This window comes from Salmo salar, chromosome ssa23, assembly GCF_905237065.1.
Source record: "Salmo salar chromosome ssa23, Ssal_v3.1, whole genome shotgun sequence".
In the NCBI taxonomy this organism is placed as follows: domain Eukaryota; kingdom Metazoa; phylum Chordata; class Actinopteri; order Salmoniformes; family Salmonidae; genus Salmo; species Salmo salar.
This window is the reverse complement of record NC_059464.1, coordinates 27,813,423-27,839,942: the sequence shown is the minus strand read 5'-3', so window position 1 is coordinate 27,839,942 and position 26,520 is coordinate 27,813,423. Positions and strand designations below refer to the sequence as shown.

General features: G+C 45.5%; 2 protein-coding genes across 7 annotated transcripts in view; one reads left to right on the top strand and one right to left on the bottom strand.

Annotated features, from left to right (window-relative positions):
* The window catches only part of LOC106584338 (formin-binding protein 1-like), an 88,615-nt gene extending 83,915 nt beyond the window's left edge, over positions 1 to 4,700 (top strand). For 2 of the 3 annotated variants that reach the window (XM_014169519.2, XM_014169518.2), the window contains 5 exons: positions 509 to 618; positions 776 to 908; positions 1,317 to 1,411; positions 1,752 to 1,915; positions 2,153 to 4,700. In XM_014169519.2, the coding sequence (XP_014024994.1) occupies positions 509 to 618; positions 776 to 908; positions 1,317 to 1,411; positions 1,752 to 1,915; positions 2,153 to 2,331 (681 nt within the window). In that variant the 3' untranslated portion in view covers positions 2,332 to 4,700. The remainder of the gene's footprint in view (positions 1 to 508; positions 619 to 775; positions 909 to 1,316; positions 1,412 to 1,751; positions 1,916 to 2,152) is intronic. The other variant, XM_014169521.2, reaches the window with a different exon arrangement.
* A 1,696-nt stretch (positions 4,701 to 6,396) lies between these two features.
* LOC106584337 (breast cancer anti-estrogen resistance protein 3 homolog) overlaps positions 6,397 to 26,520 on the bottom strand; it is a 99,123-nt gene continuing 78,999 nt past the window's right edge. For all 4 annotated transcript variants that reach the window (XM_014169515.2, XM_045706216.1, XM_045706217.1 and 1 more), the window contains 9 exons: positions 16,818 to 16,946; positions 13,355 to 13,800; positions 12,608 to 12,708; positions 11,305 to 12,092; positions 10,055 to 10,170; positions 9,769 to 9,940; positions 8,183 to 8,294; positions 7,891 to 8,097; positions 6,397 to 7,643 (listed from right to left, as the gene is read on the bottom strand). In XM_014169515.2, coding sequence (XP_014024990.1) covers positions 7,468 to 7,643; positions 7,891 to 8,097; positions 8,183 to 8,294; positions 9,769 to 9,940; positions 10,055 to 10,170; positions 11,305 to 12,092; positions 12,608 to 12,708; positions 13,355 to 13,800; positions 16,818 to 16,946 — 2,247 coding nt within the window. In that variant the 3' untranslated portion in view covers positions 6,397 to 7,467. The remainder of the gene's footprint in view (positions 7,644 to 7,890; positions 8,098 to 8,182; positions 8,295 to 9,768; positions 9,941 to 10,054; positions 10,171 to 11,304; positions 12,093 to 12,607; positions 12,709 to 13,354; positions 13,801 to 16,817; positions 16,947 to 26,520) is intronic.

Genomic DNA, 26,520 nt, shown 5'->3' with positions numbered 1-26,520 from the left:
CGTTCAATTATTGAAATATAATAACACAGATTACATAACAAGTATAACTTCACCCAGATTGACACACTAATAGGGCTCATCAGATTGTGTCCACCTTTGTTCTTGACAACTGTGGGTAACCCCCGACCAACCTCTTGACTCTCCTTTCATAGTCACACCCTTGTGATGCTTTGCTCGTAGTTACCGTGACAACCTACATGAGCCACGTACGTTTTGATAACCGTTCCATCTTTTGCTTTTTCTTCTATTTTAACCCAAACCTGCCCAGTGGTCAGTGAAGGTGAGTCAGTAGTGTGAGATCTGGTCTGCTGTAGTTAGCTGTACATGTGTCTCACCTTGTGGAGTTCTATAGCACAGGTCTAGTGTCATTCTAGAGTGAGGCTCTCCAACCTATTCATTCTCTGGTCTCTGCTAGTATAATTCTCGTAGGTTCTTGCTATGAGAAGGTCTCTAGAGACCACGAGTGATTGTGTCATTGTAACTGGACAGTGTCCTGATGCGATTTCAGGCTCCGTCACTGGAGGACTTCAGCCATCTGCCTCCCGAACAGAGACGCAAGAGGCTGCAGGCTCGGATCGACGAGCTCAGCAAAGAACTACAGAAAGAGGTGGACCAAAGGTAGGCCATGGGAAGACTTACTTTAAACACTGATCTGTGTCTCTCTTATACTGTCCACATTTCTGCTTCATTAGTATTTCATTGACATGTCGGTGTCGTTTGTTAGATTGTTTATGTACTACGTGTTCACATTGTGACTGAATGTATGTTTGTGAAGAGATGCACTGAACAAGATGAAGGATGTGTATGAGAAGAACCCTCAGATGGGAGACCCACAGAGCCTCCAGCCCAAGATCTCTGAGACCATGTGCAACATGGAGAAACTGCGCTCCGAGATCCACAAGAATGAGGTAAGCCTCCCCAGCCAAGAGCCCTGAAGGAAGGAATGGGTGAAGGGGAGCGGAAGAAAGGCATCACAGTACATCTGGAGAAATAGTGACAGGGCGACGGTTTCCTGTGCCGAGTTAGCCCCCTCTGGAGGATGACTGTATGCCCTGCTTCCCTTTGTCAACAGAACACTGAGTAGAACAGGATAGGAGTTCTTTGAGAGTCCGAGGGTTACATCTACTACACTAATATTGAAAGACTGGTTGAACGATGGCATATCCCGGATAAGAATGAGTGTATCCATCGTGGGGTTATTAACAGCAATATGAATGTTATGACTCTTTCTACCTCTTCATTTCCTTTTCTCTCTCGCTCTCTCTCGCTCTCTGTCTCTTTTTGTCTGTCTCTCTCTGTCTCCCTCACACACACAGAGCTGGCTGTCAGAGGTGGAGGGGAAGGTGAGCACCAGAGGAGATCGAAGACCCAGTGCCGACGTCAACCATCACACACCCCATGGCAGAGAGAGGTCAGAGGGCACAGAAACACGTTGTTTATGTGGTAGTAATAGATTGTAGACTAGAAGAAGTAGTAATAGTAGTAACATGTTCCCCTGGGCCATAGCGTAAATTGAACAAATCCAATCTAACAGGTTTACCAGATGTCTGCATATAAATAGAATGACACACCTTGTTCTTTGTGTCTTTAAAGCTTAACATGGGTGGAGTCGTAATAGTTTTTCTAAAGGAAAATGACTCGGATGGCTCAGTCAGTCTGTCTGGAGCAGAATCCTACAGCTTGAGTGGCTGAGATGGCACAGACTCTCTCATCCGTCTCTTCTCTCCACCCTCTTCTTCTCCTCTCCTCAGCCCTGAGGGCAGTTACACAGACGACCCCAGCCAGGAGCACCGCAGCCCCCCTCACCAGCCAGACCCCCGACAGGCCCACCAGCCAGACGAGTTTGATGATGAATTTGACGACGACGACCCCCTCCCAGTCCTTGGCCACTGCAAAGCGCTCTACTCCTTTGATGGTATAGTACAGCCAAGCCAGTGGTGCGCTCTATGCAGTTCACTGTCTTACTGTGTGGTGACACTGTGTGTGGTGGGTTGGGCATTTCAACTAGCGATATTGACACAAACACTGGAGCAGTTTTTAGTATTTGCATGAATGTGAATATGGCATGTTGATGATGTGATGTGGTATTTATGGTTCTTTCTCTGTGCGCTAACAGAATGTCTTTGGTCTGTGTTGTGCTGTTGACCCCCAGGTCAGAACGAGGGAACACTGTTGATGAAGGAGGACGACGTGCTGTTCATCATCGAGGAGGACAAGGGCGACGGCTGGACGCGAGCCAGGAAGCAGAGCGGAGAGGAGGGCTATGTGCCCACGTCCTACGTGGAGATCACCATGGAGAAGAACAGCAAAGGTGCGGTCACCTACATCTGATCTGACTACCAGCATGGACTCATATCATAAGCCCTCTTCTTCTGGGGAGTGCTGGTCCGAACAGCAGGTCCTCTTTGTTCACTGTGTGAGCTCACGGACAAACAAACACTCTACAGTCATGCTATTGTAGTGACCCTACAAGGAGCTCTGTATCAATGAATTAAGCCATGTGTGTCTGCTCTATGGCAAGGGGACTCATCACCCCTTAGGGCTGATTCATTTTATTTAATATTTCAAAAGAGATTTGTTGTTTCTGTTCATGTATCTTTTTTTTTCTTCTTTTTTTTTTTTAAGAGGTGGATGTTAAAATGCTCTTCTGATTTTAAGATCTTTCTACTTTGGATCAAAGTGATTTGGAAAATAGGAAAATTGACTTATACAGATTTGACCCATTGTATTGTCTCTATGTTATCAGTCAGCTGTTGTGAGTCTCGTATGTTAAGTACTCTGCTCCACCTATTAAGACATGAATGCAGTAATACGGTCCCGGTAAGAAGTGGCCTAGTCTGTGCCTATATGACTCATACCTCCCACTACCATACTACCCTTTAAGATAATTGTACACTCCTTCTCTCTTCCTTTGATTTGTATGTGTGTGTGTGTCACAACAATGCTGCCCTCTGGTGGTCAGGCCTACATTACACCCAGGGGCGTGGTTCTTCAGTGTGTACTACTTACTGTCCACTATCTGTCTCTGTCCTAGGGGTCGGTACAGTAACTCCTCTCCTTTCTCTCTCTCTCTCCTGTTGGACTGCAGGTTCCTGAGTGGAGCAGTGTGGCGAGGTCTTTGGTGGAGGGTACATGCTGAGTCTGGTGGAGCTAGTGGCAGACAGGGCTTGACTTGGGAGGGGAGGGGGTTGGCAGGTCACATGTTTGCATGCACACATCCATGGCCATTAACATCATTCCATAGCAGCGGAGAATCCTGAGGTGGTAACTATGCCTCTGTAGGAGGGGAGTGTTCTTCTAAACTGTGTCTGTCTATACACAACACAGAGTAACCAATCCACTGCAGCATACCAGCAAGATCAGGGACCAGGGAGGGGGCTTATAGTTAGCGACTCGCAACATCTTTTATAATGAGAGATAAGCAATGAATACACTACTAATACACTACTCCACTATTACGCACATCTTAATGTTGTATTTCTGCTCTTCAGGCAACGTCCAGCACTAACAGCCTGCCTTGTTGTTGCATTGTTACATTCTCATTCCGTTCTTGAGAATGTCTGCCTGACTGCTACTCGCCTGCGGTCGCCTTACCTTAACGTGCTTCAGCATGTCTGTAATATGAACTGTCATTACGTCATACAGGAAGGAATGCAGCGTCTTGGATGTAACTCTGTGGTCGCCCACGCCGCCCGTTCGTTCACTTCTAATCTTCCTGTCTGTCTCCTTCATTCATCCATGATTTTGGTTTCTTTTGTCTCTCCGTTTCTTTTCTTTCTGTGTTAATCGAAACATTCCCATCATGATGTGCGTGTGTTGAGCGTCACCTCTGTCATGCTGTTGTTCAGTAACTCATGTGGCGCGGCATGGCCACTCAGATCAGAGTAGGAGCAGTACTACTCTAGAAACAGCATGCCTGCCCTTACACTACCACTTCATCCCCTCCTCCTCAACCCTGCACCAGCACCGCAGACCGGGGGAAGGCAGCATGCCAGCAGAGGGCCCTCCTCCCTCACCAGCCAGTCATCACACAGCACCTCAGGCTAGGAAACCTGGAGGCTGACCTGAGACAAATGACAGGGGATCCACCCGCAATTCAACAACAACACTCCAACTCTCCTTGCAGTCTCTGCCTTAATACTAACTCTGGGAGTGGGGATGGACCTGCTGATTTCTCTTCCATCACTCTCTGCCGCACACAAGGGCTCCAACCGACAAAGTCTACGGTGGCTTGCTGTGGTGCTCCTCTGGGCCCCACCCAGACTCCTTCTGCGTCTCTTCTCCTCGGTCTCACAGGAGCATCCTGGGGCCTTGCTGCGTGCGGTCTCCACGTGAAAGAGTGTTGCATTCCCATAACGTTCCTGTTTCAAGCGCATATTATGATTGTGAATGTGATTTATACATATATAAACATGTGTATGCATATTAATGTGTGTATGCATATATGTAGTTTGTTTTATTACTAAATTGTATGTATTAACATCTCTTTTATTTCATGCTGAATGTGTTTTTATTGTGACTTTTTATAGGGTTTTTAATCAGATGAATGACTCACTTTTCAGAATCGTGCTGTTAGCTCAAAGTAACCATGCATTGTTGTCAGAACATCCTTCTGAATAGGGACATGGTCTTCACTGATGCACTTTTGCCCTATAGCATTTGAATCGAATATCAATGAATAAATGAATGAATGAAATGGACTCTGTATGCTACCTTTTGTACAAATGTAAGGTGACCACTATGTTATTATAGGAGGTGTAGAGTTCAGAACTACCACAAAATAAAGGCATTTACCGTAGCTAGCCATGTAAATGCTTTTGATACTAACCCTCTTGAATTGAATGAATTTGAAAGTGAATTGAATTTGCATATGAGCATAATTGACTTGGTGAGTGATTGGACTTTAATCAAAGAAGTTAAGTAGCTTTTATGAGACTGACAGAGCGTTTTACCCTTGGCAGGGTATAATATTCGCTATTAAAAACAACTTTTTCTGTGGTTAATTTGATGGTCCCACTTTGAAACGCTAATAGGAGCAGCGCTTTAGTTCTTAATAAATACTTAAAGCTGTGAAAGTGACATTGTTATCATATGATATGCTCATCTTACTTGAACTGTACCTCTGAACTTCCTAAAGAACCCCATGTTCTTACTTCCATTGGATGTCTTGATTAAGACCGTTCTGCTTCGTTGATTAATGTGCACTAACAAAGATCATGCAGATCAAATGGAACAGTGCATGTTATATAAATCCTGTGATTTTTAGTTTAGCATGTCAATTCCATTGCCTGGATGAATGCTCTCATTTGAATCATCACTCCTCTCTTGTTGAACTGATTAATAGGAGTGCTATCAGAAATCTGGGGGGAAGCTGTCATGGTGTAAGTAGTTGATTTGAATATGAAGCACCTTATTAACCCATTAATTTCAGCAGTGTATGTGTCTGGCTATCCTTCATCAGTAGGATTTTGACAAGCTTGTCTCTAATGGCCTAAAACAGTGCTGACCGTATTCTTGGCACCTTGGTGCAAGTGGCCTTCAGTGGTGACAAAGTATGATGATAATGCTGCAGGTTTTTCATTAGCAACCTTAAGCAAAAGTTATGCGATTAAAAATGTGATTTTCACTTTGGATTTAAACTGTGAGCTAAATCATATCCATTATGCTGTAATTCTGATCATTGTGCAACAAAAAACTCCTAACAATATGCTTTAAGATGATATAAAGTATTCACGCATATCACGGCAAGGAGCAAATTGTGTTATCTACCAACCCAGCTGAGTTGGCATGGTAGCAAATTCATTTAATGGCAAAAAAGTAGATATGATAATGTCACTGTTGACTCTTATTTTAGCACATTGTAATAATCAATGTCAGTACTTCTATTTCTTCATGTTGTTGTGCACATCTCTTTTAGTTTTTAATGTTGTCAAGATACTTTGTGGGGGGAAAAATGTTTTCTCTCATTGTTCTAATAAAACAAACACATGAACATACCAAAGAACATTTAGCATCTTATTGATGACTTCATTAGGGTTGTCAAATTCCGGGAACTTTCAATAAATTCCCTGATTTCCCAGAAATCCTGGTTGGATTATTCTGGATTTTTTTTCTGCTTATTCCCTCCTAATTTTACAAGCCTACTCTTCATCAACACAGGGCTGGATTCAATCTGTATCTCGTAAGATCCATGTTCAAATATAAAGGTAATTTCCAATTGAGACGACATTGCAGCGTTTCCCGTCAATACAGTCTCCACAGTTAAATCGAGCAAGAACTCTGATCTTCCACAATACTTGTGTGATACGGGTTGAATCCAGACCCTTTTCATTTATTTTTTGCATCATAATACTTACTGTGAAATGTTCCAAGGTTGTTGTTGTTGTTACTCAGACACCATCTGCACATCTATTTATTCATTTCTTGCACAATAATTCATATATAGATATTACAATTATACGCAACTCTATTTACATGTCAATATTTAGGAGGGAGATATATTACAGTCTAGCATTTACATGCTTACGAATTATGTACACTATTCACCATTCAGGATTATCCAGATGAACTCATAATATACCATCTGAGGAACAATGAACATGGAATACACAGTCGAAGATCTAGTTAATGTACATACAGTATATAGTATTGAAGACAATATACGGTTAAACTGTCTCTATTGTATAGCGACCAATCGTTTTCCTCCTTCCACTTCTTCCGTCTCGTCGTTCTATGTTCTCCTTTCAAAGTCATTGTTATAACAAGGGTGTTGAATCACTACTTTAGTGATACATACATACATTTCCATCTGACAAACACTTTCAGAAACACTTCTTGGGTCCTCTCTGTGGGCAGTGTGTGTTCCAGTCTGTAACATACAGTAGGATGACTGAGGACCAGGGTCAAGGGGCTACACTACCATATATGGTGTAAATGCCCCCCTCCTAGCCTGGGTGACAGGCTGTTTGTGCTATCGTGCCAACTCCCTGACACTCATTGTCATGCTATTGGCTTGACAATGACGGCAACGGACTATTTAAAAAATATATATATATGTTTACCTTTTATTTAACTAGGCAAGCCAGTTAAGAACAAATTCTTATTTACAATGACGGCCTACCGGGGAACAATGGGTTAACTGCTTTGTTCAGGGGCAGAACGACAGATTATTACCATGTCAGCTCGGGGATTCGATCCAGCAACCTTTCGGTTACTGGCCCAACACTCTAACCATTAGGCTAACTGCCGCCACAAATAGTAGGCAAGAGCACAAACAGATCTGGGACCAGGCCCTGCGTCCAGGGACATTTTTCCTCTTCATATCAGCACACTCAGATTGGTGTCCTGCCAGGGATGAGTTCCAGATGGATCTGACTCACACTCCCTCCAGTGGACAGGTTGGGAAAGGACAGTGGTCTCTGTAACATTCTTCCTCATCCTCTCTCTTAACCAGCCTGACTGTCCTGTTCAGAGTTCTGTGTGTTTGACCGCTGGCTCAAGCTTCCTGGACAGAGCAGTCAGGATGAGAGTGAACTTGTCGTATCTCTCTGTCTGGTTGACGGCCGCCCCTCTGCTGCCCCACAGCAGACGCAGCTGGAAGTCTGTTTTACAGATCTCCAACAGGTCCTCGTCAGCCTGGAAATCTGTATCCAGAAAGAGGAACTCATTATCATTAGCCTTGTAACTCATCATACCTGCCGAGACATGCAGTATGGCATTTGTTTTAGTGTCTCTGGTACTATGAAAAAAGCTAAGGGCAAATGTGAATACAGGTCGTTTTGGACAGGAGTATTTCCTTAGCAATTCATTTGGACAACTATGATCCCTGTATCTAGCGGTGGGCGTGTATCTAGCAGTGGGTGTGTATCTAGCGGTGGGCGTGGAGTGTACCTTGCAGGACTCGTTCAGTGTTGGCGGTGTATGAGTCAGCATTGTGTGCCACGTTGCGAGCCTCCTCCAGGTGGCGTAGCAGGATTTCACAGCCCTGGTCGTTGCTCTCCCACAGCTCCATGCCCTCGAACGCCACCGCCGGTCGCTCCATCAGCATCAGCAGGGGCATCAGTAGAGGCACCGTGGTGCCAGTCAGGGGCATGTCCACTAAACACACACACAGGGACACGGTCAGAGACTGCAGCCCAATAACACACAACTACAACTGAAGGCTCCATTGATGTGCATTTACCTGTTCCTTCATACAGTCCCTTGTAAAATGGCTTGAGAGACTTCTCGTATATGATGGCAGTCTGAGTGTACTTCCTCCTCAGCATGGTCCAGGTGTGGTCTAACCGTGTGATCTGTGGTCAAGCGCAGTGTTAGGAAACAAACATCACTATCTCCAGGAATCTCAGCCTACGCCTGCAGCCCTTTACACTCGTACCTGTATACGTGTTGAAAACGGCAGATTTGGACACTGATAGACGCCTAAATTGGAACGCAGTGGCTGCACAGTAACGCCAGTGAAACCTCTCACTCAAACCCCTTGTCATTTTTTTGTCTATGTTGCACCTACTGCACATTTTTCCAGGAATATTCTTATGTTACTGAATGTATCCCGAGTATTTCAGATTGCGTTATCAACAAATACAGTGCAAAGTGCAGTAAATGTAAATTGCACAAAATCAACAGTGTAATGTTATGATTCAGTCTTGTCAGGTGAACTGTAAACTGTTCCCTTTCAATTGCTACCATGGTTATGCATATGCTTTCCATATTTCTTCTGTAAGAAACATTTCAATTTAGCCCTATCCATATAGGCCAACTCCCACGAGGGTGAAGGGTTAAAGACTCAACTCAGACCATGTGGTGGACTGTGTCTTGTGTGTCCAGTTGTATTGACTGGGGTACCTGAGGCATGTTCAGTTGTATTGACTGGGGTATCTGAGGCATGTTCAGTTGTATTGACTGGGGTACCTGAGGCATGTTCAGTTGTACTGACTGGGGTACCTGAGGCATGTCCAGTTGTACTGACTGGGGTACCTGAGGCATGTCCAGTTGTACTGACTGGGGTACCTGAGGCATGTCCAGTTGTACTGACTGGGGTACCTGAGGCATGTCCAGTTGTATTGACTGGGGTACCTGAGGCATGTCCAGTTGTACTGACTGGGGTACCTGAAGCATGTTCAGTTGTATTGACTGGGGTACCTGAGGCATGTCCAGTTGTACTGACTGGGGTACCTGAGGCATGTCCAGTTGTACTGACTGGGGTACCTGAGGCATGTCCAGTTGTACTGACTGGGGTACCTGAGGCATGTCCAGTTGTACTGACTGGGGTACCTGAGGCATGTCCAGTTGTACTGACTGGGGTACCTGAGGCATGTCCAGTTGTACTGACTGGGGTACCTGAGGCATGTCCAGTTGTATTGACTGGGGTACCTGAGGCATGTCCAGTTGTACTGACTGGGGTACCTGAGGCATGTCCAGTTGTACTGACTGGGGTACCTGAGGCATGTCCAGTTGTACTGACTGGGGTACCTGAGGCATGTCCAGTTGTACTGACTGGGGTACCTGAGGCATGTCCAGTTGTACTGACTGGGGTACCTGAGGCATGTCCAGTTGTACTGACTGGGGTACCTGAGGCATGTCCAGTTGTATTGACTGGGGTACCTGAGGCATGTCCAGTTGTACTGACTGGGGTACCTGAGGCATGTCCAGTTGTACTGACTGGGGTACCTGAGGCATGTCCAGTTGTATTGAGTGGGGTACCTGAGGCATGTCCAGTTGTACTGACTGGGGTACCTGAGGCATGTCCAGTTGTATTGAGTGGGGTACCTGAGGCATGTCCAGTGCTTTCATGATGGAGGAGAAGGCGTACAGGTCCCCCATGGAGTCCTTCAGTTCTAGAGCCACCATGATGATACGGTTCAGCGTGGCGCTCCGCTCCTCCAGACTTCCTGTGCAGCCCAGGATGTCCACGGCAACCCCGATGGCCATGGTGTGGTGCCTGGGTTACACGACAAAGTTCAGTCATAAGTCCCTAGAACCTTTTGTGTCTACATGAGGGGTCCCTAGTACCTGAGGAGGAGTGTGTCAGGTGGATTTGAGGGTGTGTGTTTACCTTTCCATCAGGTCTTGCCGCAGCTGCCTGCCGTGGGGTAAGGTCACCAGCTCCAGACCAGAGGACACACCCATTTGACCTTTCGCCTCCTCAGAGATGCCATGTACCCTAGCAACCTGTCAGGTACATCATTTTTGTTGTTGCATTAATGTGGTTTTACAAGCGTTTTTAGTATGGTCATGTTTGGGGAAATCGTTGCTCATTAGCTCCTTCTGACTGAATTAAACATGAGACGCCTCAAAGCCACATTTACATAACTGTGTACTCTAGCTGTTTTTAACACTATAAAGATGTTTCCCTCAAAGACTAGACACCCAGTCATGGACTTTGCTGCAGATCATTTTTGGTGTGTCTTACTGTAGTTAAATTCACTGGTTTCGTTTTGCACTTTGTGTGGTGTACCACACCCAGACAGACATAAGACACCTGACCGTAAAAGGCCAAATACCAACTAGAGGAAATGAATTAAATACCAGTCTCTGATGCCCTCTGTGTGCCTGACTGTTTCTAGCCCCTTAGTTAGATGTTGCTGAATGAGGCCTGAATCATAACTCATCACACTGTCCTGCACATGTACACTGAGTGTACAAAACATTAAGAACACCTGCTCTTTGCATGGGACTGACCAAATTAAAGCTATGATCCCTTATTTATGTCACTTGTTAAATCCACTTCAATTAGTGTAGATGAAGGTGAGGAGACAGGTTAAAGAATGATTTTTAAGCCTTGAGACCACTGAAACATGGATTGAGGATGTGTGCCATTCAGAAAGTGAATGGGAAAGACAAAAGATTTAAGTGCCTTTGAATGAGGTATCGTAGGGTGGTAGGTTCCAGGCGTACCGATTTGTGTCAAGAACTGCAAAGCTGCTGGGTTTTTCACGCTCAACACTTTCCCATGTGTATCAAGAATTGTCCACCACCCAAAGGACATCCAGCAAACTTGACACAACTGTGGGGGAACATTGGAGTCAACATGGGCCAGCATCCCTGTGGAACGCTTTCAACACCTTGTAGACTCCATGCCCTGATGAATTGAGGCGAAAAGGGGCGTGGTGCAACTCAATATTAGGAAGGTGTTCCTAATGTTTGGAATACTCGGTGTATATCATCAATTCATGATGTACACTGAAATGTGAGTTATGATCTCTGTTTGGGATTCAGCCCAGAGTGTTCAGACATCCAGTAGGACTAGTGGTGTGGTGAACGTAATGTGGGTATGGTGTGTAGTGGGACAGTGCAATGCCGTACCTGGCAGTCTGCCATGAGGATGTGCTTGGCGATGATGTGATGGTCTTTATGGACCAGCAGCTCTTTGGCTCTCTTCAGTACACTCATCTCGAGGGGTTTGTTCTCTGCAGGCAGCAGCCTCGACTCAAACTCCCCCGGCCGGAACGCAGACGCAGTCTCCAACACCGGCCGCCGGAAGCTTCTCTCCTTCTCCTCCACAGTCTCCTCTACCTCTTCCATCCCTCCTTTTCCACCTCCTTCCACCTCCTCTTCGCTGCCATTCTCCAGGGCTTCGATGGCGTGGTGGTAGGAGCTGCGGTCCAATTTGGAGCCGTAGCTGCTCCTCTGGCTCTCCTCTGTCCTCAGCCTCTCTACGTAGCTGTTGTTGTTGGCCTGGGGCCCTGGGGCAGGGGCCTGGAGCCTGTCCAACTCTGCTGGGCTGCAGGGGCTCAGTTCACAGTAATTTACTTCTGGGCTAGGGGTCTGCGGAGGCTGGAGAGCCTGGATCACATGCTGCTTCTTGGGTTTCAGTGGGGGTACAGGGGGACCCGGGGCTGGGGCAGCCAGGGGCTGCAGATGTGGGGAGTGGGGCATCCTGATGGAGGGCACCTTGCTGGGCTTAGGGGGCGGCTTGGGGCAGAGCTGGCTGTCTGAGCCCCGTATGGCCTCCCCGGCCTGGGTCTCAAAGGCCATCCTCCTTGGCACGGTGGGGCTGAGTACCGGCTCACTACCCGTCCTGAATACTGGAGACTTGGGGCTTAGCTGGTGCTCCATGAGCTGGGGCTGGGGCAGGGGCTGGGGCCTAGAGCCTGGGGAGAGGGTGAGTGAGAAAGAGGTAAACATCATTATTTAAACCTGCACACTGCAGCCTAGCAACACCACACAGCTAGAGCCATGCTGTGTTCTGTAGCTGCTGACTGGGAGTCCTGCTGTCTATTTGAAGTCTAACTGCATAGAAAGCTTAATTACATTGTCAGTCACAGAATGGAATGCAGCTTTTTGAATCTCTCTGATCTCTCGTCTCTTTTATTCCAAAGACTCAGACTTCAAGCACATCTATCTATTCCCATTTCAACTTCTATCTATAATCCTTTCAGAAATACATTTATCTTCATCTCTAGCTCATGTCACACTTTTCACTTCTGAGTTGAAAGAGTACAAAGCAACGTTTTGAAGAAGAAAATATTTACATTTGCCTTTGAAATATTGCCACCCCTGTGCAAAAAAAATGCATGTTCACGGAAACAAGTCTTTTGCAGGCTCGTCAGAGCTGTACATCCTCTGACTGCAGCAGAATGAGTAAGAGAGAGGGGATGGTACATACCTAGCGGGAGGAAGCTCTCTGACTGGTGGGTTTTGAGGGGCCGTCGTCTCTCCTGAACGTGGTTCAGACACGCCGGCTGGCTTCCACACTTGTCTTTGTTCCTGATAGACAGAGAGTGAGGAAGAGAAGGAGAAAAGGAGTGTTCAGTTGGACTGACCCCTCTAGCTACCAACAGATACATGGCTACTGGGCACACCACGCCACTAACCCCCAGAGAAACCTGATACATTGTGTGCACTGTTTGTTATGTAAAATGGTACAGTGTAATTTGATGGGGTATTTTTTTTGTCCTGGTTTGCCTTTGTTATTGTGCTCAGAGGTTGGTATTCTCCATCCAGGCTAAACACCACTCCTTATTTTACCTCAGGAATGGTTTATTGTAGACGTGTACTTATCTCTGTGACTCCCACATTAGTCGTACAAATTTGGAGTGCACGTGTTTGCATGTTAGGCTATACATGAAATTATACGGAGCCAATTCCATTTGGACAAACCCCCTACAAAATTATATTTTATAGCTACTTATAAGTTGCCGGCCTATAAATGTATGACATAATGTACAGTGTCTATATAAACTCCTGGCTGCAGAGGAAAATAAAGGGCACTTAATGGCTGTAATGGATCTAAATGTATCTTGCGCCTGCAAGCAAGCATCTCCATTGTAGCCTACGGCTCACAGACAATTTCCAACCACATACACTATGTCCAGACCAGACAGGCCTGAGCCTCTGTAGATAGCCTACTAACCTAAGCAGGTTCCCCCGTCCGAGGCTGTGGTCCTGGGTGTGTCCGTTCATGATGTTGAGGCTCAGGCGTTTAGATGTCTGGCTCTTCCTCTCGGGCAGGGTCGGGCCAGCCTCCACATGGACACAGGCCACCCCATACTTCTCCTCTAGGCAGCGCAGGGGCAAGGCCCTATTGATGGGCTGGAAGATGATGGCTCCCACCGCCTCCGTCACTGGCTTCCTGTTGCCAACATAGTAACGCACCAGGGCGGGCACGCTGTCGAAGCCCTCCTTCTCGAACAGGTACTGCACCCGGGAGTAAGCTTCATTCATGGCCACCACCTTCTTGTTGATCTTGAAGTGCTGCGGGCTGTTCTTCCACTGGCAGGTCAGGACGTAGTTCCCAGGGCTGGACAGAGAGTCCCGGATCAGGAAGTCCCCGTCTCTCTGGATCAGGTTCTCTGCCACCTGGACACCAGAGGACACATGTTGAGCACACATACACACAGAAATATAGCTCACACACTTGGTTGTATTTTCAATATCACACAGTTAGAACTGTGTCTAGTGTGTTTTCAGTTTGTCACACTCGTCTCACTGTTAGATTTGTGGCGACAGGCGCTCTACTCCCTCACTGAATGGCCTTCTCAGTAACATGCTTGTCTCACTGAATGTTTTCACTAGCGCTACTGTTACTGTACTGTGACATCATGATCCCTCCCAAAATGCTCTCTGAGTACAGGCCTCACAGCCAAACTGTAGGGTCAAATGACCCAAAGCCCCAGTTCTGCTTAGAAACTCAGTCATGTCACACATTGGTCTACACACTCCACTTCACTTATGTTGTTCTTCCAAACATTTAATTACTTTACTTTTTAATGAAGTTAGTATTGAACTAAGTAATTATGTTTATATAATCATGTTGTGGAGGGTTTTTAATTAAAAGTTTTAAAAGCCCTCTTTTCACAATCTGGCCGCAGTAGCACCAGGAAGGAGCTTATTAAACCTTACTAGGATCACTTAGCAGCATGAATGCTGTTTTACCTTGTCCTTACGTAAAGTAAAGTCTCTGTTCTGCTGAGGAGGTGCAGAATGTAGAACTGAGCATGTGTGTGTTACCAGTTCTATACCATCCTGTCACATGCCCGCCAGGACAAGCTCAAAACAGCTCCATTTCTTATTCAGGGTCGCATCTGTGATTTTACACGAGGCGATGCTTTGGGTTTATATACCCAGTCTGACGCATTGAAAGTAATTTGATTTATACCTCATGAAATAGCTCATTAAAATTGCGATCCATATTACATCCATTAGCCATGCAAAGTTATTTATACATTTCTGACAGATAACCATTGTGAAATGTTTTGTTGTTGTGAAATTACATGGAAATTGAAAATGTTTTCAAACAGCTACGAGGTTTTTTTTTTTTTACAGCAGTGAAAATCGTAACACAATCCCATAGCCAGCACAACTCGTTCTGCAACTTGAGTGGCCAGTGTTTTTCCGTGTGACATACATGCACTGTGACAACATTCACTATCCCCGATGCACCGACGTGGGAGGGGGACTCCTCCATCACCTGAAGCTGCTAATGTGTTCTCTAATGGTAGAATGGGAGTTGACTGAGCTGGTCGTACTAGTTCTAGTAGTTCTAGTTCAGAGACGCCCAGTCTTGTGGGTAAACAGGACAGCGTGTGCAGCTACTGTAACCAGGGACTGGCAGAGCCATTGTGACTCTCACAATGCCTAATGGAGGGCTGTGATACATGCTGGCTCACACCCCTTACAAAGTCACAACGTAAGACATGGAACAAGGCTGCAGGGCTCCCTGGCCTACATCCACTCCTCTGAGAGATACAGTAGGACGAAACCAGAAGGTGACAGGTGTACTGGGAAATGGGATGGGTGGCACAGTGAGCACAGATGAGCTTTTATCTTAGGGATGATGATTAGACTTAGAGGCGTGGTCCCTGGCAGATCAGTGGACGGCTATAATAGAAGATGTTGTTAATAAATAGCATCATGTCAGTTGATTGCACCATTCTGTTGTTACCATCCAATTAAGACCTGTCGCTCTGTGTGTGTGTGCTGAGGCTGACAGAGCATCCTCACTGAGGCTGGGGTTCATGGACCGAGCTCTGTGGTCTGAGCTTTCACCATTGTGTGTCAGCGCCGCTCTGTTCACACTGACAAGTTCTCAGTGACAAGTTCTTAGTGAGATACTGATGAAAGCACACGTTTGAAATGAAGCCCATTTCAATGAACCATACAGCCTCATTCAGCCACAGTTTATCAAACTGACAGTGAGTCCCCTTTTGTCACTGAGCCTCACACAGCTCAATGGACTTAATACAGCCAGTGCTGTAGAACAGACCTGTCAAGATAAATACTTCTTTATGTTGTTGACTTGTCCTTATTTGTCTGATTCTGATCTGGCTCAACCAGTTTCAGACAAGTTGTTGCCTGAGAGTGAATCATAGGAAAAAACACATTCCCTGATTTTACTACTCTGTGTACAAGCACTGATTTGAGCTGAGCCCTGGGTGTTGAGGTGGGTCATCATCACTAACACTCCTCAGACTTTACATCCCTGTGTTCAAAACAAGGCTCAGCCCCTAGAGCCCTTAAACTCAACTCTGGACCTAAAAGCAAGTTCCACTGCGTTTTTCCCCGTTGTTCCTCTCTAATCAGGGGCTGATTTAGACCTGGGACATCAGGTGGGTGGAATTAATGATCAGGTAGAACAGAAAACCAACAGGCTCCTGACCTCCTAGGGTAATAGCTGAACGCTGCTGCGCTAGAGGTCAGAGGGCAGGGATCTGTCACACTGTCACAGCCTCCTCCTAAGTCCAGACCCTCAGCCATGTAGCTTTTACTCTTCAGTCCACATGAAAGACACACAGATCCCCTCTAGAAACCTCTAGACACTGAGAATTTTCACATATTTACGACAAGAGCTGCCTGCCAAAGTGTCTGAGCTCCCTGACTCCATTCACATAATACTCCAGTGTGACCAAACAAAGCATTGTGTTGGATGTCATTACAGAGATTTTTGGTTGAGCTTGGAAACGTGTCTGTCTGGCCAGCTGTCCTGCTCTGCGTGGGTATGCAAGGTTTTGCATGGTTGCCATGTTTTCAGAGCGCCAGTGCTGTGATTCCTCCACAGGGTGGGAGTGACAGGCCCCTGAATGAAATCAGTGTGCAACTGGACACCCGGCCGTAGCTGTTGGCAACAGAGGAACCCCTCCCCTCTGCATGCTTTCATTGGGCTGGTCGTGTTTCACAGTAAGCCTCTCTTAGCTCCATCTCTTTATTTAAATATCCTCTTTCACAAAGAGCCAGCGTGTGCTGCCGACCGCAAAAAAAAATACTTTATCAAGAATGACTCAAGCTAAATCATTGGACTCTAAAACAGTCATGGCAAACAGGCAGCTGTGTTGTCCCTCCAGAGAGAGAGAGTGTGTGATTTTCTTTTTTTTTTTTACCTGTCTGGGGATGGCACCATGGTACCAGGCGTGGCTGCGTGGTTCCTCACTGCCCAGCTTCAGCTCGTCTTCCAGCTCCTTGCGTAGTTTCTCCGGTGGGCCCTCCATGATGTACTTGTCCCTGGAGAACTACACATAGACAGGAAGAACAGGCTCTTTCAGTACTGGTATCCTCACAGACATGGTTGCTGTACTGAGGGTACACACTGTGTGCACTGCACTGGCTGCCTGCATCTATCTGTCGGTCTGTCTATGTACCGGTAAACCTTTGTAATATAACTCTCTCCCTACTGTTTCTAGCTACCTCTCACACACACTTTATTTTTCTCTCTCTCTCTGGCTTTCTTTATGTGTAAGCATGTGTCATACAGAGCTCTCCTCCCCTCTTTGTTTCCTGGGCTGTAACTTCCCAGAGATACACTATGCCGAAGGCTCCAATTGGCCGAGGGCTCTACCTGCCTCTGCTTTGACTGCTGTGTCATATCCTGGCCTTGTTGCCATGCCCCTCTGCCCTGTTCTGCCCCAGCGAGAGGCCTCCGGGTGGAACAACGCACTCACCTGACTTCAGTGACACACACACTCATACACACACAGTCCACTATGCCAGGCTGCTGTGATTCACACTAGGATTTATAGTCTACTTGCATAGTTCAAAACACACATTGTGTCAGTCATTTAGCAAAAAGGGGACATGGGATGACCTCATCTATCATAGCAGGTTCCTGCCAGGAAATACCTCTCAGGTTGATAATATAATATGGGGCGGCATATTGGTTAGAGCGTTGGACTAGTAACCGAAAGGTTGCAAGTTCGAATCCCCGAGCTGACAAGGTACAAATCTGTCGTTCTGCCCCTGAACAAGGCAGTTAACCCACTGTTCCTAGGGCGTCATTGAAAATAAGAATTTGTTCTTAACTGACTTGCCAAGTTAAATAAAGGTAAAATAATAAAGAGACTCTTCTCAGTCCTGCTTCGAGGAAATCCTCTTTCACAATCAATAGACTTCCCCTCCACACTGTCTTCCTGCTTTGGCTTATATTTTCTAAACGCATTATAAAAGGATTGGTCTGTTGCGCAACTTCTCTGTCTGCCTGTAATATATGTTGTACTGAGTTAGACGTAATACTTCTGGAGACATAATGACATTTCACTCCAGTGGCGCCACTTGTGGGGTTGAACCGAGCATCAGTTTTCCACTTTTTTAACTAGAGGTCCGTTAGACCCAGAACAACAACAATGTTTTAAAACTGTGCTGCTTTTTAAACCAACCCCCTGGAGATGGCAGGCAACATTAGACTCTGAAGGAAAGTGGTTTAGCCATTGTGTTCTTCTGGGATGTTGGCACCCAATCTGCATCTTTCCAAAACACAATTTGAGCATTACAAGGGGCTGCCAAAACCTGGATCATAAAGAAATGTTGTGGGGGGGGGGGAGGGAGTTGACTGGCAACTCAGCGTCAGCCCTAAGGGTGAGCAATGACCTGAAGGATTATTGTGTTCCATCAACTCAATACCTTCCTGCAGTAACCAATATTATACTTTAACCGTACTTACCTAGTGCTGTCTTTGTCCCTGCACACTAAAACAATGGTATTTATGGCGGATATTGACATCACCAACAATAGCCTTGAGTACAGAAACTCTTCATAAAGCTCTGTTTTTCCCTTTAAAGGACAGAATAGGAACACACCCATTTGTCCCCTTCTAAAATAGCATGAGGCCTTCTTGACATTGGCTAACTGTTCGGAATGTTCAGAATGCACAGTGTTTGGCTTCACTGACCACTTCCAGAAGCAGACACTGTATTGTGCTGTTCCTAACAGGCAATTTGTTACTACTGTTTAACCTAGGGCTAAATCTGTTAGACTGCGCTCACCCTTGTCCCCAGAGAGAACATTTGAAGGACTGTAAATTTCTTTTTTTTTATGTTGTGGTCGACCGAATTATATGCCAACTAAAACTGAATTAAGGCTCCGGGAAATAGTTTTATTTTGGCAGGAGGCGGGTGGAGGGGGTAAGCATTGGAAACTCTAGCATGAGTTGATATGGCGCTATTTGTTTTACCAGAGAGCTAATTTAGCTACGGGCGTCTGCTTTATATATCTGTATACATCTTATTAGACCTGTTGGGGAGACAGTGGGCCTGCTGCTCATCAGATTAAAATAGGTTTTATGTGTTTCAAAGGCAAGTCTCAGACTTAATTATGAGGGAGAGAGACTTCCTCTAGTGAGGATACAGATGACTGAGACTGAACCCGTACAACATAAGAAAACCTCCCAAATCCCCCCCCCCCCATACAGACATACATGCTGAACTTAGAGTGGTGGGCAATGTATGTGAAGCACACAAGATCTGTCCGTTTCATGACAGTAGTAGATAATATTCTTCCTACACTGCATCCTTTGGGCTGGCAGGCCTTCACTCTGCTTTACTGTGGACACGCACATACACACAAAAACACGCACGAGTATCCCTGCACACACACAAACACCCTAGGGGAGAAGGGGCTGGCAACAGCCTGTCAGCCATGTGTGATGCCCGCACGGCCTAACGCTCCCCTAGAAAACGGCCCACTACCCTGGGGCAGCTGAGGAGAGAGCGCCTGCATCTCACAAACACTGCCGGACAGAGCCAGAGATCCTAGATACTATTGGTGGCCTGTGTCCTCGACAGCTACAAGTCTAGAAGTCACGGCTAATGGTAAGATTATGGTAAGATTACTCAGAATGGTCAGAGATAAGCTTTTGGTCCATTTGGTAACACAGTCCTGATGGATGTTATATACTGTACCTCCAGTCTTGAGTATGGTATCTATCCTATACCAGGCCCTTTGATGGTCTGAGAGAGTGTTACATGGAGAAAAATCTGCTCTAGGGGGCTGAAAATCATTCTGTTCTGATCACTTGTGTGAACTCAATGAGAGATCAATTATAAACGGCTAAAGGGCTGTTCTTAGTCACAACACAACACGGAGGTATATTGGCCATATACCACAGACCCCCGAGGTGCCTTATTGCTATTATAAACTGGTTACCAACGTAATTAGAGCAGTAAAAATAAATGTTTTGTCATACCCAAAGTATACGGTCTGATAAATCATGGCTGTCAGCCAATCAGCATTCAGAGCTTGACCCACTCAGTTTATAATGGCAAATATACCACAGCCACTTGGGCCTTATTGCTTAACTATAACGTACTTGTATAACATGAATGCCAGTGTGTCAATCAAATCAATCAATTCCTGGATATGCCCTGCTGTGCGTCACAGCTGGGGGACCTCCCTGTGTGACTCTGTCAGAGCAAGTTCAGAGTGATGCCATCCAGTGAGAATAGAGAATATTCTAGGATAAGCATATAGTTCAGTGTAGTGTTTTACTGTCCTGAAATATCAACCAGAGTCATATTTTTGGCTCTGGCATTGGCCTCTGTCACAGGCTTTCAGGCATCATGCTATTTCTATGGATACGCTGACAGGGTGAAACCGTTTCACCGTTGCAGAAGGGTATTGTGTCAGAGCTGTACCGTGTCGTTGCATGACTCTGGTGTGTGCCCCCAGGGGTCCTTCATTGAACTGAGTAATGACGAGTGATATAAAAAAGCAGGTTGGCATTTGTTGTCATGAATGTTGCCCTGGAGGCATCTCTGCAGAGAGGTCACTAGCTGGCACAGCCACAAAGCCATACAATCTAATTTTAACCCTAACCACACTGCTAACTCTAAAGCCTAACCTTAATATAAGACCCAAAAGCTCATTTTAGTTTTCATGATTTTTTACGATAAATCCAATTTTGACTTTGCAGCTGGCCCACCTGGCTGAAACTGTTCAGTTCTGCCTCCAGGGCAAGATTCATTACAATAAACATCAACCTGCAATAAAAAATGCACCCCTGGCTAGGCCTGAATAGTGTGCAATGCAATACTACATACAATACCACAGAAACGTAAGCAAACATAGCATGGCCACTACTGTATGTCAATGATGTAATGTAAATATCACTGAGTATTTATACATGTCAGCCATAGAGGCTTACAATCGCAGGCCTGGGCAGGTGAGCACAGACTGAAATAACCACTGATGGCACTGGCATTGTACTGAAGGATGGGCGGCCACGCCGTGGCAGGGCAGGCAGGCAGGCATTCTCTCTCTATGTTGTCAACAGTCTTTAGAGGCCTTCAGGCCCAGCCAGCACCGCTCAACCTTAAAATTACTAGGCGCTCCATGCTGACACAGCAGCCTGAGAAAAGCATCTATCCAGGAGCTGTTTGTCTTTACTTCAGTCTTTCCTTATTTCAATTCATTACATAATACTACAGAAGACCTTCAACCTCCATCCACACTCACAGAGCTCCTCCTCTCCCTCTCCTTGACACTTAGCCCAGTTGATTTAAGGGTGTTTTATAGTGGTATGGGGAACTTGACGCCAACTGAAGTAGATTTTCTTGGCATTTCCTTGCTTTTCAACAGCACTGAGGCACCACTTTACGATGCTGGGGAATTACAGCATGGCCTGGTCCACTTAGCTGGAGGCAATCAACTCTTAGCCTGAGTTTTAAAATAGCTCCGGTAAAATTACTTCTGAGGAGCCTGATGATACGATGGCCATAGTTAATCCTTCAGGGTAACTACATGCATTCAATCAACTAAATGTCATTTGCTTTTAATAAACTGCTCATTTATATTGTTCAGCGCTGCACACATTATGCCGGCATGTTCACACATTTGTTTGACTAATCATGTGGTGGCTTTTTAAAGGCCTTCCCTTTACTGTCCATGTCATCACCTTGGAAAGCACCCATCCATATCAGGCTGACTCTCAATCATGATTGTGTCGAGTGCATATCTCTGGCTGGGCTCAGTCACATTACCCTGACTACCATTCCCTAAAACAGTTAAGTGGTGTCACCATCTTCATCCAGATTACTAGCTAAATGGCACAACCCACAGAAGGACACAGAGGCAAACACAGCAGGACAGTGACAGAAGTTTCATCTTTCCAGATGAACATGGGCGTGAATTGTTTGTTTGTTCTGAGGGCTGTGAGTTACTGGAAATGGTTGAGGTTCATTGTCTGATTTATTGACTTCAGGAAATAGTGATGAGTTTAGTGGGTTCTCCTCAGAGAGCTGGTCCCTTCACCCCCTGCTCCAGATGATGGTTTCTGTAGCGGTTCGTTATTAGTAAATCTCTCTGGGTTTTAACCGGGATCTAGCTTACTAGGGACCGCTGGTCCTTGTCTTTGACAGTGAGGGGAAAAAAGTATTTGATCCCCTGCTGATTTTGTACGTTTGCCCACTGACAAAGAAATGATCAGTCTATAATTTTAATGGTAGGTTTATTTGAACAGTGAGAGACAGAATAACAACAACAAAAAAATCCAGAAAAACGCATGTCAAAAATGTTATAAAATGATTAGCATTTTAATGAGGGAAATAAGTATTTGACCCCTCTGCAAAACATGACTTAGTACTTGGTAGCAAAACCCTTGTTGGCAATCACAGAGGTCAGACGTTTCTTGTAGTTGGCCACCAGGTTTGCACACATCTCAGGAGGGATTTTGTCCCACTCCTCTTTGCAGATCTTCTCCAAGTCATTAAGGTTTCGAGGCTGACGTTTGGCAACTTGAACCTTCAGCTCCCTCCACATATTTTCTATGGGATTAAGGTCTGGAGACTGGCTAGGCCACTCCAGGACCTTAATGTGCTTCTTCTTGAGCCACTCCTTTGTTGCCTTGACTGTGTGTTTTGGGTCATTGTCATGCTGGAATACCCATCCACGACCCATTTTCAATGCCCTGGCTGAGGAAAGGAGGTTCTCACCCAAGATTTGACGGTATATGGCCCCGTCCATCGTCCCTTTGATGCGGTGAAGTTGTCCTGTCCCCTTAGCAGGAAAAACACCCCCAAAGCATAATGTTTCCACCTCCATGTTTGACAGTGGGGATGGTGTTCTTGGGGTCATAGGCAGCATTCCTCCTCCTCCAAACACGGCGAGTTGAGTTGATGCCAAAGAGCTCCATTTTGGTCTCATCTGACCACAACACTTTCACCCAGTTGTCCTCTGAATCATTCAGATGTTCATTGGCAAACTAGAGATGGGCATGTATATGTGCTTTCTTGAGCATGGGGACCTTGTGGGCACTGCAGGATTTCAGTCCTTCACGGCGTAGTGTGTTACCAATTGTTTTCTTGGTGACTATGGTCCCAGCTGCCTTGAGATCATTGACAAGATCCTCCCGTGTAGTTCTGGGCTGATTCCTCACCGTTCTCATGATCATTGCAACTCCACGAGGTGAGATCTTGCATGGAGCCCCAGGCCGAGGGAGATTGACAGTTCTTTTGTGTTTCTTCCATTTGCGAATAATCGCACCAACTGTTGTCACCTTCTCACCAAGCTGCTTGGCGATGGTCTTGTAGCCCATTCCAGCCTTGTGTGGGTCTACAATCTTGTCCCTGACATCCTTGGAGAGCTCTTTGGGCTTGGCCATGGTGGAGAGTTTGGAATCTGATTGATTGCTTCTGTGGACAGGTGTCTTTTATACAGGTAACAAGCTGAGATTAGGAGCACTCCCTTTAAGAGTGTGCTCCTAATCGTAGCTCGTTACCTGTATAAAAGACACCTGGGAGCCTGAAATGTTTCTGATTGAGAGGGGGTCAAATACTTATTTCCCTCATTAAAATGCAAATCAATGTATAACATTTTTGACATGTGTTTTTCTGGATTTTTTTGTTGTTATTCTGTCTCTCCCTGTTCAAATAAACCTACCATTAAAATTATAGACTGATAATTTCTTTGTCAGTGGGCAAACGTACAAAATCAGCAGGGGATCAAATACTTTTTTCCCTCTGTGTGTGTGTGTAATATATATATATATATATACTGTACATACACTACATGACCAAAAGTATGTGACACCTGCTCGTCAAATGTGGAGTTGGTCCCCCCTTTGCTGCTGTAACAGCCTCTACTCTTCTCGGATGTTTTCCACTAGATGGTGTAACATTGCTGCGGGTACTTGCTTCCATTCAGAAACAAGAGCTTTAGTGAGGTTGGGCACTGATGTTGGGCGATTAGACCTGGCTCGCAATCAGCCTTTAAATTCATCCCAAAGGAGTTTGATGGGGCTGAGGTCAGGGCTCGTCCATCGGACTGCCAGATGGTGATTCCAAATCCAGTAATTTGAAGGGGTGTCCACATATTTTTGTATATATAGTGTATTTTATATACTGATATAAATAGCCCTTCAAATTAGTGGATTTCAGCCACACCTTTGCTGACAGGTCCATAAAATCAAGCACACCGCCATGCAATCTCCATAGACAAACATGTCAGTTGAACAGCCTTACTGAAGGACTCAGCGCAACTCAATATTAGGAAGGTGTTCATAATGTTTTGTACACACAGAGATGGCACTACAGGGTCATTGGACCCTAGGATCAGGCTGCTATTAAAGGGAAACTTCACAAATGTTCAACTTCATATTCATCATCTCCAGCAGCACCCCAACATCAACATGTGAAGATGGCGCATTTCTATGTTTTGTAGTATAAAAGGATAGAAGAAGATTAGTGTTTCCAATGACATCAGTGTGTATCATGTGATTTTAACCAATTGTGAGTAGGCATTGCCTACTAATTGTCTATTAATTGGTTTATGATGTCATTGGAAACACTTATCTTACTCAATCTTTTTCTACAAAACATAGAAACGCGCCATTTTCACATGTTGATATTTCGGTGCTGATGGAGATTTTTTGTATTTTATTTATTTAACCTTCATTTAACTAGGCAGGTCAGTTAAAGAACAAATTCTTAGTTACAATGACGACCTACACCGGCCAAACCCGGACGACGCTGGGCCAATTGTGCGCCGCCCAATGGGACTCTCAATCACGGCCGGTTGTGATACAGTCTGAAATCGAACCAGGGTCTGTAGTGACGCACTGAGATGCAGTGTCTTAGACCGCTGCGCCACTCGGCAGCCCATAGACGATGATGAATATGAAGTAGAACATTTTTAAATGTCCCTTTTAAGCTGACGGCCCATTCATTCAGTCAGTCTCCAGCCCCTCTAGTTAACAGAACCATCATAAGCCGCTTGGAGATAATGGCTGCTTGGAGATAACGATTTCTTATTCCTAATCCCGGTCCTTACATTGCTAACCCTGTAGTATACATACATGGCCTAAATCAGTGTTTCCCATCTCCAGTGCTCAAGTACCCCCAACACTACCCATTTGTATTGTAGCCCTGGACAAGCACACTTGATTCAACTTGTCAACTAATCATCAAGCCCTCAATTAATTAAATTGTGTATGTTTGCCCGGGGCTGTTGGGGGCACTGGAGGACTGGAGTTTAGAAACACTGGCCTAAATGGTTGAAACTCTAGTCAGTCGGCAGTGCAGATTTAGGATTACATGTGGAGCTGAACCCAGGGGGACGTATAATACCAATGGCCTAGTATACATCCAACGTTTGTCACAGAAATGTGACAGCCAGAATGTTCCCTCAGAACATCAACCCTGAGGGTGATTACTGAGTTTCCTGTGGAGATGGGGGGAGAAGGACACTGGGTAGTTAGTGGTCTTTCATGGCCTTTCTATCATTCTCATCTGTGATTTGCTACGTGGGCTCACCCTTCCTGTGTAGGGGTAAACTGATAGGACCATCAGGACATTCTATCTCTGTCTGAGGCGCCTCAGGAGACCTGCTGCAGTCCACTCCCCATCCATTATCTCTTGACCTGTTTACGACAACTGGGCTCCATGGCCATGTCCATCCACAACAATACACTGGTAATATTACGTCCAGAAACAGGACACATCCACACAGGGAAGCATGCGAAGTGATGGATATGGAGGAGAGGACGTGAGCCTTAAAGGAGCAATCTGCAGCTGCTACATCCCTCTTTGGAATTATATGTACCCACTGATCCTTCAAGAATATAACTTATCAATGCCCCATGTGCTAGTTCAACTGTCGTACCCCATCAGATCCCAAAATATAGGCTTATTTTACTCCAATGTTTGTAAACAAAGTAAATGTAAACACACACTACACTATTTAGCCTCAAAACATGGTTAAAACTATCATTTTGATTTCATGGATGGTCAGTCCTTGCATCCATAGCTCTGTCTATGAATTTGAGAGTGGTTACATTTCTCCAGCCTCATCCCTCACCTTTTTCTCAAAACAGGGGCGGGGAAAACAATTTGTTACTGTTTCAACTGCTGATTGCTGCTTTAAAGTCCACATTTCTCTGAAGCTGCGTTGTTCTGATCGGTGGTATTTCTTCTAATTCCTCACTTTGTCTAAAAGATGAAAGCCTTCCTACAGATTTTTTTTTTTGCCATTTGGAAGGATTTGTAAAACCTCATTGTTTAGATGGAGTAGAAGAATGCAGGGCTTTGTGTCCACCTTGGCTGTGTTAAATCAGCACCTTCCAGGGGCTTTTCTCTTATTTTTACTTTATTTATTTATTTAACCTTTATTTAACTAGGCAAGTCAGTTAAGAACAAATTCTTATTTACAATGACGGCCTACCAAAAGGCCTCCTGCGGGGATAGAGGCTGGGATTAAAAATAAAAAATAATTTAAATATAAATATAGGACAGAACACACATCTTAAGTCCGCCGCCCTCCCCCACAGCACTCCACTCAGCCCAGGCCCATCGCTGGCATCCCAGGAAGGGCATACAGAAAGGA